At 36.6% G+C, this 10804-nt stretch overlaps 1 protein-coding gene and 1 long non-coding RNA gene across 2 annotated transcripts; one reads left to right on the top strand and one right to left on the bottom strand.

Moving 5' to 3' along the window:
* Window positions 1–7772: 7772 nt before the first annotated feature.
* LOC132705515 (uncharacterized) lies at window positions 7773–9029 on the bottom strand. Its single transcript, XR_009619447.1, has 3 exons — window positions 8889–9029; window positions 8765–8828; window positions 7773–8708 (listed from the first exon to the last, which is right to left on the bottom strand). It is a non-coding gene; the product is annotated as an uncharacterized LOC132705515 (long non-coding RNA).
* Window positions 9030–9348: 319 nt separating this feature from the next.
* Window positions 9349–10496, top strand: LOC132705514 (uncharacterized). The gene is made up of 2 exons (XM_060676127.1): window positions 9349–9487; window positions 10144–10496. The coding sequence occupies exons 1-2, from the start codon at window positions 9442–9444 to the stop codon at window positions 10494–10496; spliced, it is 399 nt and encodes a 132-aa protein (XP_060532110.1). The 5' UTR covers window positions 9349–9441.
* The last annotated feature ends 308 nt before the right edge of the window (window positions 10497–10804 follow it).

The following is a 10804-nucleotide window of genomic DNA, read 5'->3' on the forward strand; positions in this document are numbered from 1 at the left end:
CGAAGCATAACATACTAATTAAAGGAAATTGCTTGTGTCGTATATATATACGAGGTGTCTCGAATAAACATTGTAGTCATGCGGGTGGTGCAGCAGAAACTCAAGCTCCCCATCGATAATTTAGATTTGGTTTGCGGAGATGGTTTCTTTAACAAAAGCAAACACGGTCAACTGCTACCCAATTCATTTAGGGCGGTGTTTTGCGGACCTAGCGGTTGCGGCAAAACCAACACCATGTTAGCGCTACTCTTTAACCCCAACGGGGCAAGTTTCGAAAATGTTTACGTCTACTCAAAGTCGTTGTATCAACCAAAATATCAACTGTTATCTCGCGTATTGAGCAATGTCAAAGGAGTTGGATATTATCCCTACAGTGAAAGAGACTCGATAATCGACCCCAGCGACGCGAAAGAGAATTCTCTGTTTATTTTCGACGACGTGGCGTGCGACAAGCAAGATAAAATTCGCGAGTATTTTTCGATGTGCCGACACAAGGCCATCGACGCTATTTATCTCTGTCAGACATACTCCAAGGTACCCAAGCAATTGATACGTGACAATTGCAATATTGTCGCGTTGTTTAAACAGGATGACATGAATTTACGTCACGTTTATGATGAACATGTCTCACCCGACGTTTCATACGACACGTTTAAACAAATTTGTTCCGAGTGCTGGAAAGAAAAGTACGGCTGTTTGATAATTGTCAAAGATTTCGACGTAAAAAACGGACGCTACCGCAAGGGTTTCGATAAATATATAAAAGTCGATATTTAATTGTCGATAGAAACAGTCATGAAGGCGACGTCCGCCGACATCGCCGACGCGGCGCTAAAAAAAAAAGTAAACGAGTTGTCTAGATCTATTCGAAAGAAGTATTTAACATTAAAATTGGGTAAGAGCGAAGAGGATGCGTCAATTCGGAAGCTTTTCAAACCCGTCAGCGAGCCGCTAGAACGTATAGCAAAAATAAAGCTATCACCGTCACCGGCAGAAATAAAAACTGAACGTCGAGGTGTCAAGCGGGAACACAAAAAGGAACCGAACGAAGAAACAAAAAATAAGGTTAACGTATCATTTTTGCCTATGGAAGAAATTCAGGAAACGCCGGATCCCAATAAGAGCGTTGAGATGCAAAATATCGATGAGGAGGAAGATGATGTGTTTGACACATCGAGCGTGGCCAACGCATCCCTTCAATCATACCTGGAACAATATCCAGAAATTTCCCATTCATATATTCAAAATTTATGGGTAAAATCGCCCGACACCGATATTGTTTACGGACCCGTTTACGACAAAATATCATCCAAATGGTTTCTCGGCAATAAATCGCTGGATTTTCATCAAGGATCTGGCGATATTATTGTAGACGGCGAGAGATATTCCGGTACCCGCGGCTTGTATAATTTGGTGTTTTTGAAAGATCCCATAGCATACACAAAAGACGATTTGGCACAATATAAAAAAATAATGGAGGCTACCCAGGTGCACAGGGACGCGATCGGACGTTTGAAAGGCGCATCGACTGTACCAAAATATACCAAGGTCATCCGACCCTTAATAAAATCTCAGTCGCGTTCGTACTCGTACAGCGGTCAAGGTTATAATATGCGTTATAATGACGCTCCTACTGAATATGTATACTGGGACGACGTCAATGAACTCGTAGAGCGTCTGAAATTACTAATCGCGTCGAAACACGCAGGCAACACGTCTCATGATAACGAAATAGTTTCAATCGTTGAAGAGCTAAAAGAATCAGGTTTTATACGTTAGTTTAACGATGAGTCTGGACAAGTTTGGACGTTCTAGCGCGCTGCGACGACCCTTCACTAATACTGTGATTAGAAGCGCCCTCGACTATATGCCAGACGGAAACGTCAATATGAACAATTTAAAAATTTGCAATGTCCAAACGCCTAGCGACGACGGTGACGTGGCTAACAAAAAATATGTGGATGAGACAAGTAATTTATTAAAAATTGCATTGAGAAAGATTATTGGACAGAAACTCGAAGCGTACACGAAAAGATTACAAATTGAAGACAAAACTAAATTCTCGCGTCTTGAAGAACAACTGAAAATGAGTAGCACTACACTCGAAAATGAAATTATGCAGTTTCGCGAAGTTTTCCACCAAAAGCTAAGCGAAATGAGCGCAAAGAAAGATTTGGAAAAGCACATGACAAAAGTCGCCGTTTTGTCACAGCAATTTCATGATATTGTAACCAAAATGGAGCGACTTACGAACGAAAATGAGAATATAATGAAGGTATTGAAACAAAGGGTTTTAAATCCTCCATCGCAACCGAACACACATTATGAATAAAGAGAAGGTACAACTGGTTCGAGAACTGCACAAGCCGGCACGCAGAAATTATGCTCGCCGCCGGACTATAATACGAGGGATGGATGACCTGTGGCAAGCGGATCTGGCCCAATTAGATCGCTACAGCAAACAAAACAGAAATTTTAAATTCGTGCTGGTTGTGATAGACTGTTTCTCAAAATATGTATGGTGTCGCCCGTTGAAAACCAAAACCGGGGTCGAAGTCGCCAAGGCGTTTTCCAAAATTCTCAAGGACGGACGGCACCCTCAAAACTTGCAAACGGATCTCGGTAAAGAATTTTACAACGACACGTTTCTGAAACTTGTGGATAAGCATAAAATTAACCACTATAGTACGTATAGCATAAAAAAGGCCTCAATTGTCGAACGGGTGATACGTACCCTCAAAGAGAAATTGTTTCGACATTTTTCTTTACGCGGGACGTACAAATGGATCGATGTGCTCGCCTCTATCGTTGATGAATACAATAACACAAAACATAGAACGACGGGTACGAAACCCATCGATGTGAGTAAGAGCAACGAAAAGAGAATTTTGAAAACCGCGTATAGTAGCATAAAAATATTCGGTCCTCGTAAACTTAAAGTCGGCGACATCGTTAGAATCAGCAAAGTCAAGCACGTTTTCAACAAAGGTTATACACCGAATTGGACCACGGAATTGTTTAAAATTGTTAAAGTACGGGTTACTAACCCCGTAACGTATTTGCTTCAAGATATGCAGGGTAAACCCATAATGGGCGGATTTTATGAAGAAGAATTGCAGAAGACAGTTAACCCGGACTTATATCTCGTCGAAAAGGTGTTGCGCAGACGAGGCAATATGGTTCTCGTGCGCTGGTTGGGATTGGATAAGTCGCACGATTCGTGGGTAGACAACGTAGACGTTTTGAAATAAATTTAGTCTCGATTTAGAAGTTCTGACATAAATACGTGTATATGATGGCTCAAGAGAAAATTGTGACATCCAACGAATTGTATAATTTATTGGAAAATTTCGAGTTGCAATTTCCTTCATCAGAAGTGCTCCCGTCCAGCTTCGTTCCTGTAGAGCAACAAACCAAAAAATCTGCGACCAAACGAAAACAAAGTGCGTCGGTCGTATCCCGCAAGAAGAAGAAGAAAACTACCACAAGTGAAGCGTTTGCAGCTCCAACGTCATCCGCTGATTGGCTCGAAGTGTTCACGGACGGTAGAGAAAAAAGTGTCATTTGTGAGGCATTCAATTTAAAAAGAAACTTGGCGTCTCAGTTGTCGGGATTAGAGTGCAATATCAACGAAATTGAAACACAAATTGCGCTTTTTAATACAGACTTGCAAGTGGCGCGGATGCAAGCTCAAGAGTGCAAAAGAAAACTAGAACAATTTAATAATTTAGCATTTAACGAAATTGTAAAATAGTAATAATGTATATAATAAATAAATTATACAATTACAAACTTCTGTGTAATTATTATGCGGTGTTGTGGTGGTGGTAAAAAAGAAAATAGCGTCTAAATATATACATGTTTATTCTTGTTGCAATACAATGGAATACAATCAATACATAAAAGTCTTATCTACAGTTACATATGTTATAATAAAACCACAGTATTAATAGTTCAATGGACTATCAGAAAAGCGTAACTTTTTTCCATATTTCCTCTCATCGTGAAGCATTAAATTACATTCATCTTCAGTTTCTACAGTGAACAAAACTTCTTCAAAGCAGCTTTGACACCAAAATTGTTTATCGTGATATACATCATTCAAATTATTTATATCCAGCTGTAAATGATAGTGATCCAATAAAAGTCTAAAATTTTTCTTTTTAAATTTTTTAACTACTTGAAATATAAAGTGACAAGATTTACAAACTAAAATTTCCGAATATTTTATCCTGTAATAACTGACCCATAAACAGTAAGCGGATTCTCCGTCAAAATCAATGGTTGGAGTTGCCAAAATGCTATTTCTGTAAGACGATCCAAATCTCTTATTCAACAGAATGAATTCTAAATTTAATAAAGAATTGCCATCAGACTGGAGCGCTAATTGTTTAAGGTACTTCCATCTATATTTCGAATAATATTTAAATATTAGTATCGTTAGTTTCCAAGGCAAAGGTGACTCAAGCAAAAAATCAGCACTACACCTAATATTTTCGCAAATTGTTATAATACAAAGGCTTTCTAATGTAAGTTGTTTGACCATAATCTGTAACAAAAATATATTAAAAAATAATTACGGCACTTTATAATGTCCCCACGGAAGCGTTTCATATGAATTCGGCAAAAGATAACGTTTATCGTCTAAAGGACTCAAGGCAACTTTTGTTTGTTCGATGCTAAATACATTGTGAGTGTATGAACGAATGGTTCGTTGAGTGGCGTACTTTTCCCTAAAATTTGTTAAGCATTCTACGTAGTCATCAAATGAAATTTTATTTTTTACAATATTGTACTGAATACCCTTTGACTTTTTAACTACCGAACCCGTTAAAATTTTGAAAGTATACATTTTCGACCTTAACCCCGCATAATGACTAATGATGGTGCCATTAGTCTCATCCTTCATCAACCCCAAAACCTTTTTGTTGATTTGCGGTATATTATAGGGATTGTCATTAGGATAATCAGACGTGTCAAATTTTGTTAAATCGGCCTTAATAACGCTTTCATATGCGTCATAACATTTGATATTATAAATGAAACTGTCCGTATCCATGTATTGAATTTTACATTTTTCGGGACCCAAATTTGGAAGCATGTAATTATAATGAAACTCGTACATGGTCGTTTTCGACAAATCCAATATGGACATTCCAATATAAAGTGGCTTATTAAAGCAAAGTTCCGATTTTTTTAATTCTATAAGCAACAAATTGTTATCAAGTATGGTTCTACTGTGAAATCTAGGACTAGAAATTAAATTTTTCGCACCGTAGCGACCATCCCACGCTTTAACAAATTTAACAATACGATGCTTGCGAATGTTTTCCATTGTTTTACCGTAAGCGGCATTATTAAACAATTTGTATAAATTTATACCAAATTTTGTCTTTGCTTGGGTTCTTAATTTATTATTATGATCGATATAACATTTCAACCAACGAGATTGGTTAAATTTTAATATTTTGTGAATTTTCTTTAGTACGAGACCGTTTTTGAGAGCCTGTTTTAAATTGCGATAGTGTATGACGTATTTTTCTTTATTATACAAAGTAGTCATTAGTTTTGGTAACTTTGAATTGGGGGGCACTCGATGTTCGGCACAAAATGGAAAATCTCTATGTGTGTCATGTAATTTCTGCGGGTATTCCAGGTCTACCTCTAGGATATATCCTTGGGAAGATTCATCTGGAATGTTCATGACATTAAATGAATCAATCTCTTGATGAGACATCCAGTCGAATCCTCCGTAAGGAAGAGGCTCGCACATGGCCTTGCCATAGAGGTTATTGACGTCAAAGTACATGATATAGGAATCATCCCTGGATGAATCGTAGTTGGGCATATATTTATTGTTGGCCTCCGCATATCTACCAACACACACCGAAATTCCACCTCGTATAGCCCGCTCGATAAACATAATTTGGTCAATGTCGCGCAAAAGTTCTAAACGACATTTTGTGAATCTAAGCATGCAATCCCATGTATACCCGGGCATACTGAAATACCACGCCGGATCCAAAACGTGTGTTGCCATACAAGTTTTTCGAAAATTTTCGAATATATCTGCCAGAAGAATAACGTCGGTTTTTAAATACAAATCTGAATACTCGCCTAAATTTTTTATTTCAAACGACTGCCAAACACTTTGTGCGTGGGAATATTTTTCTTCACTAATATTGCTTTCACTTAATTTATTATAGAATTCTTCAATCGGGGGTAAAGTTGTTTCATTTAATTTGTCTATATGGTCGATGTAATCGTAACAAAAAATACCTTTTTGCGACAGTAAATTTAATTTTGATTCGTCGAGATCGGAAAATTCTTTTCTTAAAATATATAGTTCATTTTTATCCATACTGGAAACTAAATTATCCAGAGATGCTCCCAAAAATCTAAACGAATCTATAAATCTAAATTTTATGTTATAATCAGGTTCGAAATATGTAAAAGAGATGTATTTTTCCTTATTAACCGGAACTATGGATACATAGCTTTTTTTTGCTAAAACCGGAAGCAGGAAGTGGCTATCGTATCCAGAAAGGTTCTGGAATACTACGGGCACTACAAATATTTTTTTAAAATTTAAATTACAAGCCTGATGGGCAAAACCTCTAAATTTACCAGTAAAATGATCATGGTCACGAACAATAACATCTTCTTTTAAAAAAGGTTTTTCACAAATATGACAATGACTCGACCTTTGATCTAGACTAATTTCACTATCCATTGGTATAATATCCTTAAATTTTGAACGAACAAATTTTGATAAATTAGATATTTCCTCCACGAACCAATCAATACAATCTAGACCACGATAACTTTTGAAAAATGATATTGAATCATCATAAGAACATTTAAAGTAATATGCAGCACTGTAAGCTTCGTGCTTTTGGTATTTCGAGGTTTTATCTGAAATTTTCAAATTTACTTTTCTCAATTGACTCTCAAAATCGGCGTAAATTACAAACGGAGTCCTTTGTTTATATATATGGTTTCGAAATTCAACGTAATCATATTTGGGAAAAGACACTTTATACTCATTGAAACTGGAACATATTGTTTCGTGGTCATGTAGACGAGTTTCGTTATTGAAATAATTCAAACACCTATCGCAAATGTATTTCTTGTGATTATATTTACTGAGCTGTGAGGAAACTAATCGAGACAAATTTTTAATGTAACAATAGTGATATTTTATTTCTTCATAATCATTATCTTGCGGATCAGGATCAAAATCATTAACTTTTGGATAATATTTATTTTGTATTAACAACAAATTTGAATGTTTTTCGCGTTTTTCTTTTGTTAATCGTGCAGGTAACACGGAATAAAAACTAGTTTTTTCATTTTTATTAAGCTCTAAGATATAAACATTGATGGAAATATCATTGTCTTTTTCAAATTTGCTTATTTTATTCATTTCCATAGGTGTTTGTAAATTTTCAGTTTTCAAAACACTTTTGTAGTATGGATATGAAGAGGGTAAATACTGACGAAAACGTGCTGGAAAGAGTCCGCATACAACTGACCAATAAAAACACGCTTGATCGTCATTTCTAATGTTAATACAAGCCCTTTTATTCGCAATTTCTTTAGGCAACTCAACGAAGGATGACCCGTTACCCATTTCAAATTTATTAATGTTAATCTCTAAATAAATAATATTATTTAAAGCCCACCCGGAATCACGTTCCTGAAACTCTGACATTTGATTTAAAATTTTATCTTGCACATTTTCAACAAACCAATGATTCAATTCTGTTCCTAAATCAACTACAGCATTTCCGGTACTCAGATATTTAACATCAACTTCGCCTTGGACATCATTTTTTGCCTTAATAAATTCACCGCAAAATGTGGTATTTACTTTCAGCAATAAAAATTTCTTTAAAATTTGACTAATTTTTTGTTGAAATATTGGACGAGAATCGTTTAAAAATTGAATTAAATCTTTATGAAGTAAATTAATTATGACACCAGTCTGAACTCTTCCCTGGAAACACGACGCTACCGATTCCCATACAACCATTTCATTTGTGTTTGTCTCGCGGCTACTACTTTGTAATCCCAATCCAAAATGCTTATGTTGATAATTAAGAATAATTTTTCTAATAGCTTTCAGATGTTGAATTGTAGTTTGTAATTTTCTTTTTAACCCAATAGATAAATCCTTTTCGTTAGAAACGATTTGGTTGCAAGATTCAATATTTTTATTTAGTCTCCTAAGCCACACATCACTATCTCTAAGAGTGAACTTGTCGGAAATATGCTTTTTTAATTTTTGTAAGGTTAAAATTAAGATTTGCGCTCTATGAATGATCTGCTTTACGCGCATCGTGGTTTATTAAATATATAACAGTAAATAAGACTTACCCTGTATAATATGTTGATTAATTTTGAATTATTTTGAATTTCTTTAAAGAGTTGGGCTTTCCAATATCTTTGGATCCCTCGTAGACCAGTTTGTACTGCCCCGACGCAAAGTGTTCTAGTCTCGGACGGAAAGCTTCTGTCACGCGAGTAGGAAGAAATACTACGGAATTTTCTAATTGCAGCAACACGGAATTGCCAAATTTTGTATTAACAATTTTGGCTCTAGTAATTTTAAACGGAACGCCTATCGGCAATTCATGCAGTTTGACAATCGGCTGCTCAAAATCACCTTCTGCAAGACAGGTTTGATTCAGTTGACTTAAGTCCATCTATAAATTATTATTAATTATTTTATCTCAAAATAAAAAAAATAAAAAAAACTTACGCTTAAGATTGCTGCTATTCTATTTGCGGTTACGGGTTGAGAGTACTAAGATGATCTTTAGGAACTTTATAAAATAATAACAAATGTTAAAGAATTAAAATAAGACAATAAAAAAGGTACTTACTGCTTTTTTGTACGAACACCAAACTACTAAGTTAGCTTCCACGTTGCACGAATAATACCAAAAACAACTACTGACAAAACAGAGAAAAATGAGATGTATTTATACGGTGCGAGAATACTTTCTAAAAGTTAACAAACGAAGACACCTCCACATGCGTTGCAACAAATTTTTCCCATTACGTTAATCCCACGGAGCAAATATAAAGGGGGCAATTAATTATTATTCTCAACAAGCAAAACAACTCGACATTTAGACTCGGCGCGTTTTGAAATTCCACATCCCATACGGAGATTGTAAAAAATGAAAGCAAGTTGGCCTTGATCTTTTGCGGCAACATACGTTCGTCCAACGTCCGAAGCGGTTGCGTTCCCGTGTGAAAGCGTGTTGACCCTGAGACTCCTACCTGCACGGTTGTCTGGCGACAACATCGCGTCTATTCAAATCGGCGTTGGTACTTGTGGGTAGAAGACCTTTTCGACTTTTAATTCAACCATGGAAGGGAGTGCATGTGTATAAATACGTTGCATGTGTATTATAGACTATATTCAGTGCAATGAATACAGAAGTGCGATGTCCATTTCCCTACGACCCTACAACTGGTAAGTTTTATATTTTAATTACCTTTATACAGTGCGCGTCTTTTCTTGTGGGTTTCAGTTTGGGTTATCACTTTTTTGGTTAGTTTCTACCTGTTTTTAAAATATGATACTCATCTTTTTTACGTTGCATAATAACCGATTTAAATTGAGTGTTTTTAATAGCTTTTAAATGACAGTGAATGGAAAAGGGAATTTTGGCTTTTAAAAAATAAACAATTTTTAAATTTGTTTCAAAAATGTTTTATTTTTTGTACTAAAAAATTGCAGTTTGCCTTTTTGACAATAATAATCGAATTAAATTGAGCGTTTTTAATATCTTTTAAATGACAGTGAATAGGGAATTTTGGCTTTTAAAAAATAAACAATTTTTAAAATTACTGAAAGTTTTGTTTCAAAAATGTGCGTTTTATGGGGAAAACGCGAAATATATACATATTTTTGTTTATTTTTTGTACTAAAAAATTGCAGTTTGCCCTTTTGACAATAATACACGTACATTTAAATGACAGTGAATTGAAACGTGAATTTTGGTATGCGCGTATAACTTAAAAAACAATTTTTAAAATTATTTGATAACCCCCCTTTTTGGAAGTTTTGTTTAAAAAAAATGTGTGTTTTATAGGAAACGCTACATATCATACTTTGTTTTGTTCTAGAAAAAATCGCGGTTTGTCCGTATGACAAGTCGCATATTATGTTGGCGCATCGCTTAGGGCGTCACATATTCAAATCACACAAAGAGTACCGGGGGTTAGAATTCCCGGTACGACATGAAACGACAAGGGAACATCACCAGCAGCAGGAGCAACCCGGTGGATCAAAAGAAACAAAGGAGCAGCAGGAGTACCCGGGTGGGTGGTCGACGGAGTGGGACGGCGAGGAGTGCACTTCGTATTTAGATTTCCTCCGGGAACGGGAAGAAGAACAACGCAAGGAACAGGAACAATGGGATGGTCGACTGAATCGACATAAAAAGAAGAAGAAACTCCTCGCCAGACCAATTTTATAAATAAAATAAAATAAAATGTATTAAAATTCAAGTTTATTTAATTATCCTCCCGATCCACCGCGTCACCGCGCCGCACCGTCACCGCCCTCTACCGGGGGGGCCTACGACGGTCGGAGCGCGCGACATCTAGCAGCGACGGGCGGAACCGGGGCAAAACAGGACGCTACACAAGCTGGCGACACAAGCGCGCGACATCTAGCAGCGACGGGCGGAACCGGGGCAAAACAGGACGCTACACAAGCTGGGTGGGGGGCGGAGCGCACTCTGGTAGACAGGGGGGACACTAGGACGCCACGCGCGGGGGGCCC

This window comes from Cylas formicarius, unplaced genomic scaffold (assembly GCF_029955315.1).
Source record: "Cylas formicarius isolate icCylForm1 unplaced genomic scaffold, icCylForm1.1 PGA_scaffold_7__23_contigs__length_41026272, whole genome shotgun sequence".
In the NCBI taxonomy this organism is placed as follows: domain Eukaryota; kingdom Metazoa; phylum Arthropoda; class Insecta; order Coleoptera; family Brentidae; genus Cylas; species Cylas formicarius.

What these genes read in the sequence shown, in the direction of transcription:
- LOC132705514 (XM_060676127.1), top strand. Translation starts at nt 9,442, where the DNA reads ATGAATACAGAAGTGCGATGTCCATTTCCCTACGACCCTACAACTG. An exon ending in TCCCTACGACCCTACAACTG is followed by an intron (nt 9,488 to 10,143) that starts GTAAGTTTTATA and finishes GTTTTGTTCTAG; the next exon opens with AAAAAATCGCGGTTTGTCCG.